The sequence below is a fragment of the Palaemon carinicauda genome, chromosome 35 (assembly GCF_036898095.1).
Source record: "Palaemon carinicauda isolate YSFRI2023 chromosome 35, ASM3689809v2, whole genome shotgun sequence".
NCBI classification, from domain to species: domain Eukaryota; kingdom Metazoa; phylum Arthropoda; class Malacostraca; order Decapoda; family Palaemonidae; genus Palaemon; species Palaemon carinicauda.
In genome coordinates this window covers 76,490,705-76,513,397 of record NC_090759.1, presented here as the reverse complement: position 1 = coordinate 76,513,397, position 22,693 = coordinate 76,490,705, and the positions used below count along the sequence as shown (strand labels likewise).

The 22,693-nt window shown below is 38.0% G+C and overlaps 1 protein-coding gene across 1 annotated transcript in view; it reads left to right on the top strand.

Annotated features, from left to right (window-relative positions):
• The first annotated feature begins 5,121 nt into the window (after nucleotides 1–5,121).
• Nucleotides 5,122–22,693, top strand: part of LOC137627894 (centrosomal protein of 290 kDa-like) — a 56,181-nt gene continuing 38,609 nt past the window's right edge. The window contains exons 1-7 of the mRNA XM_068359337.1: nucleotides 5,122–5,254; nucleotides 8,165–8,269; nucleotides 10,808–10,966; nucleotides 17,773–17,868; nucleotides 18,010–18,145; nucleotides 20,869–21,005; nucleotides 21,624–21,752. Coding sequence (XP_068215438.1) covers nucleotides 5,171–5,254; nucleotides 8,165–8,269; nucleotides 10,808–10,966; nucleotides 17,773–17,868; nucleotides 18,010–18,145; nucleotides 20,869–21,005; nucleotides 21,624–21,752 — 846 coding nt within the window. The 5' untranslated portion in view covers nucleotides 5,122–5,170. The remainder of the gene's footprint in view (nucleotides 5,255–8,164; nucleotides 8,270–10,807; nucleotides 10,967–17,772; nucleotides 17,869–18,009; nucleotides 18,146–20,868; nucleotides 21,006–21,623; nucleotides 21,753–22,693) is intronic.

The window sequence follows — 22,693 nt, the reverse complement described above, 5'->3', positions numbered from 1 at the left end:
TGGTCACAGCTGGAATAAAACTTCTAGAGTACTGTGTTGTATTGAGCCTCGTGATGGAGAGGGCCTGGCTATTAGAATCAACTGCCTGCCTAGTATTGAACTTTTGAAGTTCTACTGATTCAACCACCCGATTAGGAAGATCCTTCCACAACTTGGTCACAGCTGGAATAAAACTTTTAGAGTACTCTATAGTATTGAGCCTCATGATGGAAAAGGCCTGACTATTAGAATTAACTGCATACCTAGTATTTACTGAATTATCTTGGAACTTGTTTTAAACAAGTATGAAATAAATCCATGCAGATGATAGATTGCAAATAAAACTGATAGTATCAGAAAGTTATGAAAGAGCAATGCAAGGGATATGAGTATGTAGGACTCAGTGGATGATATTAGTATAAATATCGTATCACTAATTGAGAACAGTATTTGATTTTACATTTCATATATGTTGAATGACTGCAATGTCAACGTTTTACTGTTTATGTATTTCGATCTAATATTTTATTTGTTTTAAGAGTAAATATGATACATTTAAGTAATTCATAACGGCGACCGTATCAGATTTAGAAATATATCAGTTACCCATATGTACTCTTTGCGCGTTTTCTGTTATTTCTCTTGCGCGTCTGACAAAGATATTTTGTGTATTAGCTTCTTCTTCTTCTTCTTTAGATTGCCCAGAGCTTCTCTCTGGACAGGGGCTTTTTGACGGTGCGTCTAGCCCCTAGGTGGTTGAAGTATTAGCTGTATTTGGATAGGTTAGATTCCAGTAATGAATGAAAAAAAAACAAGAAAAATGCTTTTCATATACATGTTTTATTGCATCGTTTTTTTTTTTTTTTTTTTGTTACTGATTTTATAACTATTGGATTTAGTTTCAGCATTTGCTCCTGCTCCTTGAAGTGCTTTTTAAATCATTGCAATATTACAAATAGTGGCACATGACTTATATGTTGTTACTCACAAAGTTAACTCTTTTCACATTTCAGATAATGTTCTAACAGATACTTCAAATAATCTTCATAAACATTACCTCCAGCTGGATGTATGTTTTTTAGAGTTAACTTGCACAACTCTTTCATTTTTTAAAAGTGAACAAATTCTGAAGAAAAAAGTTTTTATTCTGTTTTTTGCTGCCTGCATTACTATCCTTTCTTTTGGTCATTTGATTAATTTTTTATATCAAATCACATGTTTTTTCCCTTTTCATTGAGCACACAAATTCTCAGGACAATAGAATAGGAATCAAACTGGATATCATGCCACGAATATGTTTCTAAAAGACAAACTACCCAACAAGTTAAAATTCTGGTATCTTATCATTCAAAACAGAATCAAATTATACATAGTGTGTTCTTCAGTTTGGGCTCAAATACAACCTTTATTATTCATTGCTCATGATATTATTATTTCAAATGAGCTTTTGATATTTTCCTTGTCACGCATTATCTTCTTTTAGCCATACCACTATTATCCTTATGCTGTGTATTTTCCTTTAGTTTTAGCTCAAATATAACTTTTCTTATTCATTGCTTATGATAGTGTTTCAAATGGGCATTTGACATTTTACTTGTCACTTAATATCTTTATTTATCCTTACCAATATTATCCTGATGTATATTTTCTTGAAAACTCAAATTTCAGTTACATGCGTTTGTTGATCATCTGAAAATTTATATTATTATTATTATTATTATTATTATTATTATTATTATTATTATTATTATCATCATCATTATCATTATTATTATTATTACTTGCTAAGCTACAACCCTAGTTGGAAAAGCAAGATGCTATCAGCCCAGGGGCTCCAACTGGTAAAATAGCCCAGCGAAGAAAGGAAAAAAGGAAATAAGAGAATTAATTAACAATTAAAATCAAACATTTAAGAACAGTAACAACAATTAAAATAAATATTTCATAAATAAACTATAAAAACTTTAACGAAATAAGAGGAATAGAAATAAGATAGAATAGTGTGCCCGAGTGTACCCTTAAGCAAGAGAACTCTATACCGTAAGTTAAATGTTTGTTGAATTATTTTGACACATTTTTCAACTTACCTGGAAGTTCTAAACTTCCAAGAAGGCCGTTTTAGATTTAGAACTGGAACAGTTTGCTTTACATGGATCAATTTCGAGTGGGTAATATGCATGAGTCAGAACAGAGCTGAAATCGTGGAATAATGGATCAATATTGGTTGGGAAATCTAGATGAGTCAGGTCTAATATACAGTAAGTCATGAATTTCTCTCTCTCTCTCTCTCTCTCTCTCTCTCTCTCTCTCTCTCTCTCTCTCTCTCTCTCTCTCTCTCTCATTAACTATTTATCAATATATCATTTGGAATAATTTAAAATATAATGGCATAATGTATCTTACCAAACTAATGGTATAACTAAATTCAATATAATTTTTAGAAAGGAACGAAAATTAAGGGGAAAATGTAAAGAAACACGAGATTTTTGTCAAACTACTTCCGTATATATGAAAGTAATTTGAAAAAAAAAATCTCGTTTGTTTACATTTTCCCTTTAATTTTCGTTCTTTTCTAAAAAGTATATTGAATTTAGTTATACGATTAGTTCTGGTAATATAAATTATGCTAACATAATTTTTAGATTATTGCAAATGATATATTGATAAACAGTTAATAATATTTGCTATGGATAGGGTTAGACCAATGAATATTTTATATGCGAAATAAACGCATCCTTTAATAGTCTGATGTAGAGCCGATGAAAAGTTATAGATCATAAGGGACAATTATTAGTTAATTTAAGATCTTTACCCCTTATTCGATTTACCGAATGTAAGAAACAGAAAATTAAATGTATATTTGTATCTGTATAAAAGTGTAATAATTATTGTCAATAACTAACTAACTAACTAACTAACTAGCAAGGCTCGCGTATCTAAAGTAACACCCGAAAGAAGTCGACGCTGATTGGTTGATCTTCACCAGCGAGGTTTCCTATTGGACGATTTCCGTGTGACGTCACTAACAACAACAAATGTGACACATACCAAACTTGAAAAATGTTAAATCCAGTCAAACTAGTTAAAATGTGATTCTTTAAATTACCTGTTTTAAGGAAGGTCGGCCGAGGTGATGTATTGTTATGTGATTCTTTGTTTAATTTCATTCAAGCTATTTACTTGTCCAAACAAGTAAGTTAATCGTCTGTATTTCAATATTTTCATTAGGCCCATACAAGACTGTATTTAATTTCGAATTAAATTATTTCAGGTATTTTGAAGTGACCACTTTGAAATATTAACAGCTTACAAGAACAGATAAAGTGTGATATTTTGATATTTTTACTCTGGTTAAAAGTGTAGTACCTTAATAAAATACCTTGATCTTGAATGCTATGGTTGCCTAGGCCTATAGCCTGCCAAGCAGTTTAATGAATTGTTAGCCTACGGGTATACCGCAGCCCAAAGGATAAGACTCAGGGAAAATTATACATGCAATATAAGAGAAATTTAAACCTTCATTAACAAAACAAGTATTAGGAGCCTTTGTATAACGACGGACTGGACCTCCTGCGTGCATAGAATACTATCTAATTTAAACTTCCCCACCTAACCTAACCTAACCTACAAGCTGTGTCCTTACTTACCTGCTATCCCCCTAAAGGTATGTTTATGTTCTTGGCGCAATTATCAATATTATCACTCTATAATGATTGTTCAACGATTATCACTACACGATAGTTGTGGGTGTACCATTTTGCTTTCGAGTATTGGTGTCTGTGCTATTATCGACGAGACAGCATTGATGTGGCATAAGTATTTTAAAGAAGCTACAATGTCGTAAAAAAATAGCTTCGAGCAAACTGAGTAGAAAAATTTAGTTGTTAATTAAATATCTTCTAGCTGAAGAGATGGAAGATGAAGAACTTCTTTTTCAAATGTACAGGGAAAAATGGCTAAGATACATTTGCTGTTTTAATTGGTCCTTGTATTTGGGATACGAGGGCTGCCACAGCTAGGGATGTTTCATTTGCGACTGCGATTATATTCACCCCCTAACTGTGCTACTATTTTGAGCCAACGATGATCGTTCACGACTCTAGCTTTAGTCGCTCAGAGCAAAGTAGCCACATTCAAAAACAGTGAATTAGTGTTCTAGACAATCGTTTGACGATCACCGTTGAGCGATAATTGCACCGAGCAAAACGTACCTTTAGACTGCTGTATTCTTAACGATAGGGTTGAAAACAAACGAGTTATGGGGGATGGCCATCATCATACATACATCCCAAGTTTTATGTCATTTATAGCATTTGGTGTTAGGTCAGGATAGACTGGCATCCTAGTTTAGTTTAGGAATTAGCCCACATAAAAGAGGGTATAACTTTACTGGTGAGCTGTTCAGGGATCCTGGTTATACGTAGAGTAGGAACATCACATCCTAGGTATGTTTGGGAAAGTGGGAGACCACAAGAAGCATAGCCCCTAACGAGCAAGGCTCTGACCTAGATCTGGTAAGGGGAGAATAGGAGATTATTTGTTCAATATTGATGGTTTATGGGTAAATGTTTACCAAAAAAGATCCATTTTTTTCACTCATACATTGTTCTCAATTATTTGGCGTGTTTACTTGATAAAATCCAGTTAAGTGGTTAAATAATCTTATAGGCCTATTGAAAGAAATTAAGTACTTTATTGATGGATATTAATAAAAAATATTTAAGAATAATTTAGAATTTATCTTCTGACTTATTAAATGCAAGTGATGATAATAGAGACATTTATTGCATTGTATTGTTGAAAAATATAGTTTTGGGGAACCAAGCTGATTCAAATTGTCTTGTTAATACCTTTCAGAGTTCAGTTTCACCCCCTCGGGCAAATACTGTACTGTGATTGTTTAAGGCATTTCTGGTATCTTTGTTCTACATATATCTTATCCTACAAGTTCCTATTCTTTTCGTCAGCTTTTTAGTACTAGTGTGATAAACAGACAAAATTTTTATAGGGTTTTAGACTTCTTTCATTATAATAGAATGCCATTTTTAACTTTTTTTAACTCTCTACTTTGGTGCAAGTGGAAAGCGTATACAGTACCTTAGATTATGTATTAAGAAATGCATTATATATGTGATTTTTTCCAGACTGTGACTGGATAGCAAGAAGCAACATTGTGTAATGTGAATCAGTCATGGGCATCAATTGGGAATTTCTTCGAGGCATTACCACAGAGGCTGCAGAATGGGGGGAAGAAGAGCTAGAACAACTATATCAGGTGAGATTCAAACATAAGAGACTTGTTGTGATGACATCTGCTCCCCCCAGTATTACATAGCTTTGTTTCTCAGAACTGCAGGTGTTTAATATCTCAACTCATTGGACTCATTAAGTAAATACTTTATACAAGTTGTTTGCTTGTCTATGTATTTTTTTTTTTTTTTAGACAAAATTTATCATTCTGATTTTGTTTAGAGGATATATATAACCCAATTGACCCAGACGTACCACCTGTGATACTTGCGTTCAGCTTACCTGCTGATCCGCCTTATGTGCTATCTACCTATCAGGTTTGGGTTAAGTGTTAGGAAATTTATTACAGGATAAACCAAACCCCCTTTCTTCAGACAGTACTTAATTATAGATAAGTACCATTTTGGGACTACTGATGAAAACCTGCATAAAAATGTTGACAACTTTTTTGTCCTTAATCTTATACAAACGCTCGGTTTTTATCAGTGAAGTTGGAAATTCGGCTATTGAAATTTATATAAAGGTGTTGCTAGTTACTGCTGGATAGCGGGGAACCTTGGTTTCCTGCCAGCTCACTTTGACTTCAGCCACTAAGTCATTCAGACATCCTCTTTGTGTTCAAAACTAGACTTCTTAATTTTCTTTTTCCAGACTGATTGAATGTCATTTGCTGTTGCATGGTGAAACCATGGTCTTGCCCAAGTGTTTCAGGCCCTCGGTACAGACCCTTCAGAAGCAAGATGTCTGTGGAGTCCCATTCTCTGTGCCCTTCTTGCAGAGGTCATGACTGCACACAGACATCCCTCAGCAGGGAAAGGAAGACTTTTGTTGAGAAGCTCTTTGGCATTCCCCAGGAGTTAACACCTGTTTGTTTGGAACATCACTGGTCAGAGCTAGCCACAATGCCAATACTGTAGACAACTCGGATGCAAAAAAATCCGAACAGAGGAACTTGCTTTTCGCAATCCGCTCGACAAAGATCTTGCTCCCAGCTCTGTAGACAGAGACAGATCTATATCACTGAAGTCTCCACTTCTTTTCTTTTACTTTGCCAGTAGACACAGCCATCATAACCCTAACACTTGGTACGTCGTCAGAGAGACTCGGGATGCAATCGACCATCTTTTCGGCCTCGGAGTCTGCGAATATGGTGGTTAGTGTAATGGGTAGCCTTCAAGACTACTGGTCAGGAACAGTGGCTTTCTTTGCTTTTTCTCAGTACCAGTGTGACCCTGAGAAAAAAAACTTGTTTACGGACGTATTTCTGTCTAGGGTGAAGGTGGTCCCCTTCTTAGACCACCAGTCTACTAACTAGTGCACCAAGTAAGTCCTTAAGCAGATGGATAGAGTAGCTTACAAATTTGCCCAGTAAATTGGTCAGTGGGAGGCTTTGACTCTTGGTAACACTCTGAACAGCCCGATACCTATAAAGGTAGAAGGAACTTTGGAAAAGGGGAAGTCCAGCTAGGACTCCTTTCTTTCCAGCGAGCTGTCACGTTTAAAAACTCAGGGATATCTAGACCTTCACGGAAAACTAAAGCAGTAACAACTTTGAAGTCAACTCTAAGATATCCTCCAAGGCCACAAGAGTAAGGTCTTCTATTTCAACAGCTTCCACTTTGAGAAGATTGACAGATGCTGCCCAACCCTTTTGTTCATGTTTTGGTCAGCCCAGGAGATGAAGGGCCAGAAGGAACAGCTAGAACTCGCTAGAAAAGGCAGTCAACCCCTGCAATTTTCACAAGTAGGTAGGAGTATGTCTAACAAGCTGGTGGGAAAGGCAGCAGTATCACAGATCAGAGGACTGTACTGTGGAAGTCCTCCGACAAGATACTGCCTTCCATTCACGGGCCCTTATTCTGCCTTCACTCAAACACTGACAATGTTGTAATCCTACCGACTGAACTCCGAGAAATGCCTCATTCTTGGACTAGGGCATTCTATAAGTGGTCCTAGTCGAGTTTCCAGGTTTTTAACGTCCACTATTCTTCATCAAAAAGTTAACAGGGGGCTGGAGACTGGTAATCGACCTCTCCACCTTGAACGAGTTTGTTCAGTAAACTATTCAAGGTTGAAGACAGCAACCTGAGAGAAGCATACTTCCATATCCTGGTCCATCGGTCATCAATAAAGTTTCCTCGCTTCACCCTCGTGGGTGGGTGGAGGTCTGTCTAATGGCAGAAACCTAGCTTAATACCTGAAATTCAGGTCATTGAAGGTGAATTGGAGTCGACACTTTTGGTCCTCCTAAGGTCCGAGTGTTTTGATATCCCCGGATTTTAAGCCAGCCAGTTTTCTTATAGGGACTAACACCGTCCTAAGGGTAAGTATCCTATTAAGTGACGAGGGTTTTGTATACATGTAAGAATGTCATAAATTAAAGTAATTTGTATTTTTCCTAACTACAGGATATAAGCTTAAGTCCTTAAAGTTATAATTTCTGCCTCATCACACCTGAGTCCTAGTTGAAGGTAAAAGTGGCTAATCAGTGAGCTGGAAGGGGGCAGGAAGGGGCCTTGCCCTCCTACCTGCCACTAATTACTGACGCCTCGTTATGAATCTTAACAGCCGAGTTTCCAGCTTTCCTGAAATCATATGCATATAAAAGGACTCCGGTTTGTATAGTTAGGAAAAATACAGATTAGTGTTGTGTACAGTACTTTAAAAAGATCCTTTTATTAGTCCTCTCTTCCAGAACTACATTAGAAATGGCCCTTATGTAAGACAGAAAACCAAAAATGATGAAGGAAATAGTCATTCGTTAAAGTTTTTTATTACTATATACTATGCGCGAAAATATTTTGCGTATGAATGTTTATTGGAAAGAAGGAAATATTTTGTTCCAACTTTGTTTTTTTAGATTTTGTAAAACTGATTTTACGATTTATTGTGTGCCCATGTTCTAAACTTAATCCCTTCCATCTACCTTTTACAGACTTTAGCGGGAATTTCAAAACTTCGGTCACGGGACAAAACGGCAGAAAAGTTGGAGCTCTTGTTTACACTTACTCAAACTGTCATGATGTCCAAATATTCTCAGGTAATTACCATATGTTGTAAAGTATTTGTGTTGAATTGTTGCTAAATGCATTCTAAGTAAGGTCTCGGATTTTTTTTGTTTTGTGCAAGTTTCGTCAAATTCAAAAGGAATGGAAATAAGCAGAATGAAATTAGTTCTAATCAAGTTAGTACAATAATAAAGATGCAAGGGAAACAGTTCTTGTTTGAGACTACAGTATAGGGAATTTTAAGGAATTCCTATATTTCAAAGTAGCAGTGAAGGAAAGATCAGAAAACATTTATAAAAAAAATGGTTGATTTAGATGGGGGACATTTATGATTATTTTTTTGACCAAGAGGATTCTCATCACCAAATATCTGGTAAACTTTAACCCTTTTACCCCCAAAGGACGTACTGGTACGTTTCACAAAACCCATCCCTTTACCCCCATGGACGTACCGGTACGTCCTTGCAATAAAATGCTATTAGAAATTTTTTTTTCATATTTTTTATCATTTTTTGAGAAAATTCAGGCATTTTCCAAGAGAATGAGACCAACCTGACCTCTCTATGACAAAAGTTAAGGCTGTTAGAGCAATTTAAAAAAAATATACTGCAAAATGTGCTGGGAAAAAAATAACCCCCTGGGGGTTAAGGGTTGGAAATTTCCAAAGAGCCTGGGGGTAAAAGGGTTAATGTGCAATGCCAGTCCTTATTCAGTATACCCTTTCCTCAATCTGGTGTATAGAAAAATTTCTCATTTTTACTGCTTTATTTAGAGTTTCCGGCCATCCCTTTTTTGGTTCTAACAGGTCTTAGTTTATTACCTCTGGTTTTAAATCCACAAATTGTTTTGGATAGAAAGTCTCCTTAAATACCCAAATTACAGCAGCCATCCTTTCTGAAATAGATTTCTAATATCGTTACTTCCCAATCTTACTAGTCATTTGATGCCTTAACTAATATCAATACTTAGCTGACCTTAACTGGGCATTAGTTTGTGATAACAGAATTTATGGCCATAAGTCAGTTTGGTCTTAATATTGCTTTATATATAGTGTTATATTTTGAATTATCTGGTCTGTTTTACTTATCATCAGTAGATATAGCTATTAAAGCATTTTGCAGAACCTACCCTTTCAAACCACAATAGTCTAAAGGCTTGAAGGTTTAAAGGCCCCTCATGAATGGGAGAGGCAAGGGACAGTAACATTGCCCTATCAAGTAGGACAATGCCGCAGAGACTGATCATATATATATATATATATATATATATATATATATATATATATATATATATATATAGATATATAGATATATAGATATATATATATATATATATATATATATATATATATATATATATATATATATATATATATATATAGAGAGAGAGAGAGAGAGAGAGAGAGAGAGAGAGAGAGAGAGATAGATAGATAGATAGATAGATAGATAGATAGATAGATAGATATAGATATATATATAGATATATATATAGATATATATATATAGATATATATATAGATATATATATAGATATATATATATATATATATATATATATATATATATATATATATATATATATATAGATATATATATAGATATATATATAGATATATATATAGATATATATATATATATATATATATATATATATAGATATATATATAGATATATATATATATAGATATATATATAGATATTTATAGATATATATATATATATATATATATATATATATATATATATATATATATATATATATATATAGATATATATATATATAGATATATATATATAGATATATATATATAGATATATATATATAGATATATATATATATATATATATATATATATATATATATATATATATATATATATATATATATATGATCAGCACCCAAGCCCCCTCTTCACCCAAGCTAGGACCAAGGAGGGCCAGGCAATGGCTGCTGATGACTCTGCATAGACCTGTAGGCTCCCCCAAACCCCCCATTCTTAGTTCACAAGAATGGTAAGGTTGCAGTGATCAAAGAAACTAACGAGTTTGAGCGGGACTCGAACCCCAGTCTGGCAATCTCCAGTCAGGGACGTTTTACGGATTTAAATGCCTTAAGTTTTATACAGTATACTGTTCATTTGATATTAAACTGCTATAGCATACAGTAGTCATATTTTGTGCCAAGCTGTTTAATTTATGTTTAGAATGAAAAACTTTAATTGAACTAAACTATTATAACATTGTTCTATATTAGTGTTTAGTAATTATTTGTCTCAAAACAATTCTATTAATTATAAGAACTTTATGTTGGTATTTTATGAAGCTAGGCTTTTATCAGAAAAGCAGTAGATATTGAAGTACAGTAACAGGATTGAGACCTGTACGAAAGTTCAGAAATTCTGGGAAAAAGGGTATAGATAAAGACCGAGACTTGATAAAAAGATCATGCAGAGAAAGCCATGGACAAAAAGGTATAGAGACCTCGTTTCATACGTAAAACCACGAGGTGAAAACCTGATAAAAATATTTTATGATAACTTTTTAATGACATGTTATACTGTTGTTACCCAGGTCGTGTCATTGGAAGAAGAAATAGGTCGTCTAGCTGAAGCAGTTGGTAGAGGTGATGCCCACAGGGAGCAAGAACTTGAGGCCGAAGTTTCGAGACTCAAAACAATGGTTGCTAATGCACAGTCACAAGCTATGACTGAAGACGAAAACATTGCATATGTAAGAATTACTGTACTTAAGTATTTTTTATGCCAAAGTTTTCAGTACTCTCTAAAACAGATTCAAGTCATTAAGTTTTAAATATTTAACTTAGCCGGTGAATATATAATAGCTGAATATATAATAGCTGCAACTCTGCGGCTCGACAGACAACATACTTAAAAAACTCGCGAGCGATCGCTATGCAGGTTGCGGGTGTGCCCACCAGCGCCAACTGTCGGCCAGATACCACTCTCGGATGTAAACAAAACCTTCAATTCTTCTCTGTCGACGTTGGCGACAAGACGTACTTTTACTCGCTGTAGAACCTGGAGTTTTCCCATCATATTTGGTGAAGTACTTTAATTTGGTTTGAGCTTTCGCAGTACAGGTGTTTTTCTTCAAAATAAACCCTTGAACTCTTTTTTGAATCGGATTATTTGTTGATGACTTAGATCGTTTTTTGGAATTTTCCTGTGACTAATTCAAAATGGCTGACCCTTCTCAAGTTCCTAAGTTTCGAAAGTGTAATGCTAGGGACTGTAATAGGCGTCTTCCAAAGGCTTCTCTCGACCCTCACACTGTTTGTTCCAATTGTCGGGGTAAAACCTGCCAATTGGGAGATCGGTGTGAGGAATGCGTGGGCCTTTCGGAATTCGATTGGATCGAATTTGATAAATATACACGCAGACTAGAGAGAGATAGGGTAAGGAGAAGTTCTTCTAGGTCCGTAGATTTTCCTCTCCACATGCCCCTGAACCTAATCCTTCCCCTGTAATGGTTGTTCCTAACCCCCCTCCTAGCACTCAGGAACCGTCTATGCAAGACATGATGCGTGCTATCCATGCCTTGGGGGAGAGAGTTAAGGCTTTAGCAAGTGACCGTAACCAACTCATGGCAGACGTGAAGGAACTCAAGTGCCAAAGTGCTACGGCGGAAAGTGGGAAAGTGCCTAGTGTTACGCAAAGTGTTGTGAACAGTGTTGCGACCGAGGGTTCGTCTGTTCGTGCCTGTCGTCCACCTAGTCCGGGACCTCTTGCAAGCTCCCAAGCCCAGGGGAGAAGCAATGTTGTACGACTTATGGGTTCGAGAGGCCTTGATCAGCGAACAGACGTTCCCTCTTTGGTATCAGGCGTATCTCGTCAAGATCGCCCTTACCTTAAGACGAGAGAGCCCATTTTTACCTCGTCGTCCGAAGGCGTTTCACGTAAGAAACCTTGGACCCAGGTCTCTAGACCTTTAAAACGCAAGTCGGTCCCTTCAGGACAAGTCCAACGTCCCGGATGTAGCCACTGGGACAGTTCGGACCCGTTGCCGTCATCTGATGACTGCTCGCCGCCTAAGAGAGGCAAAGTTGTGCCGTCTCAGTCGCTAACCACGTCTGTTACCGCACCCGCTTCCGTAGACCCTAAATGGGTGTTACTGCAAGACATGCAGTCTAAGCTTGCGTCCCTTATGGAGGACTTCAACGCAGAGAAGGTTTCCGTTGAACCTACTGGCAGTCAGCCATCCAAGCGTTCTGTTGTGCGTCCTGTTGACGTTGATGTAGCTTTCTCGCGTCAGCCAGTTGGGGTTGTACCTCCCCCGATGCGATCCCGTGTGGATTTCCAGCCGCACGTTGACGTTAGGCAACTCACTGATGCGACTGGTGACGTTCAGGACGGTCACCAACCATCAAAGTTGACTTGTTTTGACGCGGTGCGTCTACCTCCGCAACCCAGTATGGTGTTGACTGCACAACCCAGACGGTCTAAACAGTCTCGGGTGGACGCTGTGCGTCCCCGTGCACCTGTTGTTGTTGACAGTTCCCAGACTGTTCAGCAGTTTCAGGACGCTGCGTCCTGCTCAGTCACGTATGCACCAGTGCGGCCGGACGCTGCGAGTCAAACGTTGCCCCCCCCCCTTTGCCGTTTTCTCATCAGTTATCAGATGAGGAACTGTCAGATGAGGACGTTGCTGAACCTCAGCCTGAGGATCAGCCTTCAGAATTAGATGAGCCTAAAGCAGTTCCACCATCTATGGACTTTAGAAAAGTCATGCTTGTGTTTAAAGAGTTGTTCCCTGAACACTTTATCTCTGTGGCTCCTCGTTCGCCGCCGTCTGAGTTCGCTTTAGGCGTTCCTGCTGCCATGCCAGCCTTTACGAAACTCGTTCTCTCTCGCTCATCCAAGAGAGCTTTACGGCTGTTAGGCGATTGGTTAGAAACCAAGAGGAGTTTAGGGAAGACGGCCTTTGCCTTCCCCCCATCTAAGCTCTCGTCTAGATCGAGCGTCTGGTATGCCACGGGAGAAGTTCTCGGCTTGGGAGTTCCTGCCTCTGCCCAGGGCGACTTCTCAAGTCTTGTAGACTCTCCCCGCCGCCTTGCCATGAGACGTGCGAAGACTAGTTGGTCATCCTCGGACCTGGACCACCTTCTTAAAGGCATCTTTAGGGCGTTTGAAGTTTTTAACTTCCTGGACTGGTGTTTGGGAGCCCTGAGTAGGAAAATCTCATCTGCCGATAGGGATGTTTCCTTGCTCATTATGTCCTGCATGGACAAGGCCGTCCGCGATGGATCCAACGAGCTTGCCGCTTCTTTCACGTCCGGAGTCCTAAAGAAACGAGACTCTCTGTGCTCTTTTCTTTCAGCAGGAGTGACGCCATGCCAAAGATCTGAGCTACTCTTTGCGCCCTTGTCTAAGTGCTTGTTTCCTGAAGTCTTAGTTAAGGAAATTGCCTTGTCTTTAGTGCAGAAGGACACCCACGATTTAGTTGCGTCCTCGGCTCGCAAAGCTCCCCCTTTGCCTGCCTTGTCTGCTAGACCTAGGATAGACACTCCAGCGTCCAGGTTTATTCCGCCCTTTCGTGGCAGAGCCCCCAGCAGGGGAGGTGCTCGTGCCGAAGGGAAGAGAGGAAAGAAGAAAGAAGAAAGGATCCAAGTCCTCGCGGGGCAGAGTCTGACTGCCCGCAACTTCAGACAGCAGTAGGTGCCAGACTCAAGAACTTCTGGCAAGCCTGGGAGAAGAGAGGCACAGATCAACAATCTGTGAGGTTGCTCAGAGAGGGGTACAAAATCCCTTTTGTACGCAGACCTCCTCTAGCGACGTCCCCCATCGATCTCTCTCCCAGGTACCGAGAGGAAGCAAAGAGACAAGCCCTGAAACTGGAAGTGTCTCTTTTGCTAGAGAAGGGAGCGGTGTTCAAAGTCTCGGACCTTCAATCACCGGGGTTTTACAACCGTCTCTTCCTAGTATCAAAGAAGACAGGAGGTTGGAGACCGGTGCTAGACGTCAGTGCTCTGAATGTCTTTGTCACAAAGACGAAATTCACCATGGAGACCACAAAGTCAGTCTTAGCAGCGGTCAGAAAGGGAGACTGGATGGTCTCTCTCGACCTAAGGGACGCTTACTTCCACATCCCCATTCACTCAGATTCCCAACCTTTTCTGAGATTCGTCTTCGACGATGTGGTGTACCAGTTTCGGGCCCTGTGCTTTGGCCTAAGCACGGCTCCTCTCGTGTTTACGAGGCTTATGAGGAATGTGGCAAAATTCCTCCACTTATCGGACATCCGAGCCTTCCTTTATTTGGACGACTGGCTTCTCAGAGCCTCTTCCAGTCATCGCTGTCTGAAGGATCTCAATTGGACTCTAGATCTGACCAAGGAATTGGGACTCCTAGTCAACTTGGAAAAGTCCCAACTGATCCCATCCCAAACTATTCTGTATTTAGGGATGGAGATTCACAGTCCAGTTTTTCGGGCTTTTCCGTCGGCCCCCAGAATAGATCAAGCCCTGCTCGTCATCCAGAAGATGTTGAAGAAAGAACGTTGCTCAGTCAGGAATTGGATGAGTCTGGTAGGAACGCTATCATCCCTGGAGCAATTTGTCTCGCTAGGAAGGGTACACCTCCGACCTCTACAATTCCATCTAGCTTTTCACTGGAAAAAGGACAAGACGCTAGAGGCGGTCTCGATCCCGATTTCCGAAAAGATAAAGACTTGTCTGACTTGGTGGAAAGACAATATCAGTCTACGAGAGGGTCTTCCCCTAGCAGTTCTGAAACCCAACCACGTTCTCTTCTCAGACGCATCGGACTTGGGCTGGGGCGCGACGCTGGACGGTCGGGAATGCTCAGGTCTGTGGAACTCGAGTCAGAGGAGCATGCATATCAACAGCAAGGAGCTTTTGGCGGTTCATCTGGCCTTGATAAGCTTCGAGAATCTCCTTCGAGGCAAGGTGGTGGAAGTCAACTCGGACAACACCACGGCCTTGGCGTACATTTCCAAACAGGGAGGTACCCTCTCACTGACTCTGTACGAGATCGCAAGGGACTTGCTCATCTGGTCAAAAGATCGAGGCATCTCCCTAGTTACGAGGTTCATCCAGGGCGACTTGAACGTCCTAGCAGATTGTCTCAGTCGGAAAGGGCAAGTAATTCCAACCGAATGGACCCTCCACAAGGATGTGTGCAAGAGACTTTGGGCGACTTGGGGCCAACCCACCATAGATCTCTTTGCAACCTCGCTGACCAAGAGGCTTCCAATCTATTGCTCTCCAGTCCCAGACCCAGCAGCAATACATATAGATGCCTTTCTCCTAGATTGATCACACCTAGATCTTTACGCATTCCCACCATTCAAGATTGTCAACAAGGTACTGCAGAAATTCGCCTCTCACGAAGGGACAAGGTTGACGTTAGTTGCTCCCCTCTGGCCCGCGAGAGAATGGTTCACCGAGGTACTTCGATGGCTGGTAGACTTTCCCAGAAGTCTTCCTCTAAGAGTAGACCTTTTACGTCAGCCTCACGTAAAGAAGGTACACCAAAGCCTCCACGCTCTTCGTCTGACTGCCTTCAGACTATCGAAAGACTCTCGAGAGCTAGAGGCTTTTCGAAGGAGGCAGCCAGTGCGATTGCTAGAGCGAGGAGAGCTTCTACCATTAGAGTTTACCAATCGAAGTGGGAAGTCTTCCGAGACTGGTGCAAGTCAGTTTCCGTATCCTCGTCCAGTACCTCTGTAGCCCAAATAGCTGATTTTCTCTTATACCTGAGAAAAGTTCGCTCCCTTTCAGCTCCTACGATCAAGGGCTACAGAAGCATGTTGGCCTCGGTCTTCCGGCATAGAGGCTTAGATCTTTCCAACAATAAAGATCTGCAAGACCTCCTTAAGTCTTTTGAGACCTCTAAGGAACGTCGTTTGGCTACTCCTGGGTGGAATTTAGACGTGGTCCTAAGATTCCTCATGTCAGACAGGTTTGAGCCTTTACATTCAGCCTCCCTGAAAGATCTCACTCTTAAGACTCTTTTCCTGGTATGCTTGGCCTCGGCTAAAAGAGTCAGTGAGCTTCATGCCTTCAGCAAGAACATCGGGTTTTCGTCAGAAAAAGCTACTTGTTCTCTGCAGCTTGGTTTCCTAGCCAAGAATGAGCTGCCTTCTCGTCCTTGGCCTAAATCTTTCGATATTCCTAGCTTATCGGAGATCGTAGGCAATGAACTAGAAAGAGTATTATGCCCTGACAGAGCTCTTAAGTTCTACCTAGCTCGTACTAAACCTTTACGAGGCAAATCTGAAGCGTTATGGTGTTCGGTTAAGAAACCATCCTTACCTATGTCAAAGAATGCTTTGTCATATTTTATCAGATTGTTAATACGAGAAGCTCATTCACACTTGAGTGAGGAAGACCGATCTTTGCTTAAGGTTAAGACGCACGAGGTTAGAGCTGTAGCAACTTCCGTGGCCTTTAAGCAAAATAGATCTCTGCAAAGTATCATGGACGCAACCTATTGGAGAAGCAAGTCAGTGTTCGCGTCATTTTACTTGAAAGATGTCCAGACTCTTTACGAGAACTGCTACACACTGGGACCATTCGTAGCAGCGAGTGCAGTAGTGGGTGAGGGCTCAACCACTACAATTCCCTAATTCCATATCCTTTTAATCTGTCTCTTGAAATGTTTTTTAATGTTGTTTTTATGGGTTGTCCGGAAGGCTAAGAAGCCTTTCGCATCCTGGTTGATTTAGCGGGTGGTCAAAGTCATTTCTTGAGAGCGCCCAGATTAGGGATTTGATGAGGTCCTGTTGTATGGGTAGCAGCCCTTGATACTTCAGCTCCTGGGAGTCTGTCAGCATCCTAAGAGGATCGCTGGGCTCCGTAAGGAAGACGTACTTACAAGGCAGAGTAATCGTCTAAGTCGACTTCCTTACCAGGTACCTATTTATTTTGGTTTTGTTATATTGATAACTGTCAAAATGAAAAAACTCTTAGCTTATACGATGTAAACATATTTAATTCTGGTCTCTACCCACCTCCTTGGGTGTGAATCAGCTATTATATATTCACCGGCTAAGTTAAATATTTAAAAATGATATTTTAATTATAAAATAAATTTTTTAATATACTTACCCGGTGAATATATAAATTAAACGACCCTCCCTTCCTCCCCAATAGAGACGCAGTGGGACGAGAAGAATTGAAGGTTTTGTTTACATCCGAGAGTGGTATCTGGCCGACAGTTGGCGCTGGTGGGCACACCCGCAACCTGCATAGCGATCGCTCGCAAGTTTTTTAAGTATGTTGTCTGTCGAGCCGCAGAGTTGCAGCTATTATATATTCAGCTATTATATATTCACCGGGTAAGTATATTCAAAAATTTATTTTATAATTAAAATATAATTTTTTATAGTTAATTACTGTAGTAGGGATTTTTCAAAACAACTGAAGGCCTTTATTATTTAGTGTTGTCATTGCTTTACAGTAGTAAGTAATTAAGGAACTGGTGGTGAATATGTACTAAATATTATGACAGTTAAGTATCAAGTGGATGTCTATATATTTCTATTTTCACATGAAGGACTGGTCTAGCGGATGGCGTCTGAAGAAGAAGGAAATGGAAGAAGCCATACAAAGAAAAAACAATGAGTTACAGCAGTTTATGGATGACCTACAGGTAATACTTTTCTTATTTTTATTTTACTGTTATTTTGAAGTTATTTTACTCCTAAGGCAGCCAGTTTTTATGAAAGGATAATATAAAAAAACTGCATAAGAAGAATATTTTACTACATTAATGTAATTATTCTGAAAACAGAATTGTGAAAGCGAACGTTCAGACCTCCGCATGGCTGTTGAGGAACTCCAGGAACGGCTGTCGGAAGCATCGCGGGATATCAATAGCATAACTTCCGATTACCTGAGCGCTAAGGAATCCCTGTCTCATGCACAAGGTTAGGGCTGTAGAATTTTTTTGCAAAATGTTGTTAGAGGAAATGGATAAATATTTTGCTAGTTTTAGTTTACAGCTGTATCTTGGTTTAAGAGTTTAATTTGTTCTCGGAATGAGCTCATGAACTAATATAATTTTTCCCCCTAAACACAAATAGACCAAAATTGACCGAACACTGAAGAAAGGAAGAAGCATCAAGTTGGTGAAGATAAATCTTGGAACAGGGTGCCAACATATGTTATTCTAATATATATACATATGATAAATATATATATATATATATATATATATATATATATATATATATATATATATATATATATATATATATATATATATATATATGTATATATATATATACAGTATATAATATATATATATATATATATATATATATATATATATATATATATATATATATATATATATATATATATATATATATATATATATATATATATATATATATATATATAATTCTCCTGGTGTGTTCCTCATGTCCAAAAGCACACATACTGTACAGTGTATATGCTTATTTTAATTATTGAACAATTTATAATTCCTAACGTCAGAAATGAATACAAACTAATAATTCACAATAAACTCTGGAAATATTGACAAATAAACTCACTCACCATTGAGGAGAATCGTGACTGGTGTAAAGGAGATGAGAGAGGAGGAGGAAGGTGTTACTGCTTTGAAGGCAAATCTCCCTCTAGAATTGCTCTTCAGATGAAATCTCTACAACCTCTTGTTGCTGCTTCTTATGGAACTCCATTAACTCCTTGGTCATGAGCTGATCTTTATTTTTCTCAAGATGATAGATGCTGTTGTCTTTGTCCACCTGCATCCTATTGTCGTTCCCAAGGACACAATTTCATCGTCGACTGCCCTCAAAATCAAGTTCAGCAACGCCTTAAGGCCACCGTTTTCTTCGCATAGAATTGAGCGGTCTGTTGGTGACTCCTTCCTAGGTTTTGTCAACCATTTTGAGGCAGCTGTCAATGTGGAAATGTTCTTTTCAAAACTTATGAAGGGTGAGGTTGGTGCTTTTGGTGACCTAAAAGCATTGCTGTAACATTGCTCATTGCTTTTGTGTACAGCCTCTTAAAGTTTGAAATCACTTGTTGATCCATGAATTGGATTTTGTAGTGGTGTTGGATGGCAGGAACTTGATCATAATGAATTTGATCTCTGTTATGTCGTCTTAAATGGATGAAAGATGAGTAGTAGCATTTTCCATAGGTAACAAGGCTTGGAGTGGGAGGTTTTACTCCATAAGGTACTATTTTGTATTAGGCCCAATGCATTAATATTATAAGAGTCAACTAAGCCTTCTTATTTGACCTCCAAATAATGTTCAGTGTCTCTTTGCACCTTGTACTTCTTAGAGGCCCTTAGACTCTAGATACACTAGGAGAAGTTTGATTTTACAGGCTCAGAACAGCAGGGTTAGGCAGTCTTTCATGAGCTTGTGACCAGGAATTGCCTCATGCTGTAATGTAGATCCTCCTGGTCATCTTCTTCCAAAAAAGATTGGTTTAGTTTTCAAAAGGTTAGCATACATTACTTTTGATTTTCCACAAATAATGTTTACAGTAATCTAATCTCCTAACTGCATTTCATTCATGCCGGTAAACAGCAACCTTTCACTGTTATTAAAAACGTGTGGCTGTTGTTTTGTCAATGACAGCCCCCTTTGCACAGCATTTATTGATTTGATCTCTTCCGGTTTTTTTCTTCAGAATTGTACAAATCATGGGTGTTATATGATTGTATAATTTTGACTTTTCTGCCCCACACACAATTCATTCTAGTGCCTCGATAAATCTTTTTACACTTTTATAGTAATCATCTCCTCCTTACCGTCTAAATAGATCATCTTGGAGAGCATTGTTATGATACTGTATTGTCAACATGACCATGTGAGCTAATATCTAAGAAAATGGCCTAGAAATTACATGAACATTGGTTTCTGCTCTTTACATGCTAGTCTCGTTGATAATTATCAACAATAAATACCCATACAAAGCAGTATTTGGTCACAGATTGATGCAATCCTCTTTATCTAATTTTTATTTTTATCCTATTAACCTGTTTTGCTCGTACAGTGTTCAAAATTACTCATAAACCAAGGTACTGTACAGTACCGCTCGTGATCCAACACAGCTGATTAGATTTCACTTAATCAATATAAGCTTTAAGGTCTAATTCACAAAATAATATTTTAATCCATTGGAAGATGCTTCAGGTTTAGAGAACTGCAGTACTGTATATGCAAAAACCTTAATGCCTAGGTTGATTATAGTGTCGTCTTATTACCATCGCCAAATTTGTTGCGGTTATGTTTTGAAAGGTGTGTATTTGTTTGTATGTCTGTTTGTGTATCTGCGAGTCGCATAACTCAAAAACCATTTTACCAAATCTCATGAAATTTGGTGAGATGATTGGCCTTGATCCAAGGACAATTTGATTAGATTTTGGAAGCGATTGGACCAAAGGTCAAGGTTAAGGTCATGAAAATATAAAAACATCATTTTGCTATATCATGGTAAATTTTTATCTGATTTGCATGAAACTAGTGCCAAAATGTGCATAATTTGATTGCCTATCTTATGATATACAACATGATATAGGAAAAGGTATGTGCTCTGCTAAGTGTCCATTCTAGTTAATTTTTTAATTTGGTAAGCAAAATAAATGTTTTATTTTTCTTCTTGACAGAAAGCCTTATGTTAGCACGTGAAGAGATTGATGGTTTGAAGAGCCATACGGAAGAATTGACAGCTAGTAAATCTCGCATACAGAAGAAATACGATGAATTAAGTACTGCTGTCGATGCTAAAGTCAATCAGCTAAAAGTAAGTTCTTTTGTACTTTTAAGACTTTATTGAGAGAACTGGGGGGAATTAAGATTTTATTGAGAGAACTGGGGGGAATTAAGATTTTATTGAGAGAACTGGGGGGAATTAAGATTTTATTGAGAGAACTGGGGGGAAAATATCTTTCATTTTTGTCTAGTCTTGAAAGCACCGTATAATTTTCAGTGGTACTGCATCTGTATTTTCATATATTTTGTTATATTTTCTTGAGATTATTGTGGATTTGATCGTTATATTTCTGTTATTAAATTTCCAAAATTTTTCAAAGAAAAACGCAATTGTCGGTTTTTACAAGTTATTTTGAAAAATTTTGTTGTTTAGTAAAATAAGGTAGGTTACGGCATTTGCATTAACGGAACTGAAAAAGGTTGAAGTACCATAATTTTCTTTGGTATTTCCCAGAAATGAAAAATAAAAGCCCATTAGCATTTGATGTTCAATGCTTATGTTTAAGGGATTTTTTAAAAATTTTATGCACTGTTGAATGACATGAGGTATAGTTTCTCTCTTGTATAGATACCTATTGTTAACCGAGAAGTGAAAGAGGGGGAATTAGTTCATATTTGATTCAATTTACCATTAATGAAAACTTTCCAGGTTGTTGTGACCCAGCGAGAAGCAGAGTTACAGCGGTTAAGACAACAGCTTCACCAGAGGTCTGTTGCAATGTCGGCAGCTGTACAACCAGTTCAGGGGGATCTCTCTCAAGTGATTCAATTAGAACAGGTACAATGCAATCTTTAATAGGAATGCATATTACCAATTTGGTATTGCTAATTATCCAATTATCCCTCAAATTTCAATGTGGCTAGAGGTAAGTCATTATATTCGATTAGATATAGACTGCATGAGGTGAAACACCGGTGAAAAATTGAAAGTTGTATAAATTTATGAATTCATATGTAAAAGCTCGAGAAGTGAAGGAAAACAACAACTTATTGGATAAGATATTAAACAACTGAATTTTGTTATCTTAGACAAAGATGTAAGTTTTATTTCTTTTGACGTGGGCAAACAAATAGTTTTTGACAAGTCAAACTGTGAATTTTACTACTTAAATGATATTCTCTTTATATGTATGAATGATGTTGACTGTTTTTCAATTCAACTTTGATTAGAATTCTAATTGTAAGAGTGTATCGGATGGAGAGCAGAATTAGATCTTGCATTATTGCTAATAAATGATAATTTCCAATGTGACATATTACATCTGATTGCTCTAAACTGGAACTACAGATAAGCTAAAAGTTAGTATCTAAGCATGCAGCATTTCCTTCAATTAATAGTACGCAGGTACTTATTGCATAATAATTCTTATATCAGAAAAATTATAGCGATGTTAGATGGTTGAAATAACTCATAAGTTATATAAAGTCAATTAGAATACAGTAATAAAAATCATGAAACTTGACATTGAGAAATGTACAGACTTGAAATAAAAAAGTCACTAAAGGGCTGTGAAAATCACAATGTAATATACTGTACAGTACATCCGTAGAGGCTATCTATAAATATACTCATCCTAAAGTTTAATATGGCTTTAATATAAGAATTTTGTATATAGTTGTAGACAAAATTGGGGTTACTTTATTAATGCAGTTATTAACTAGAGTGACACAGTCAAGACCAAATTTGAACACTTATGTAGTGTACAATACCGTAATGAT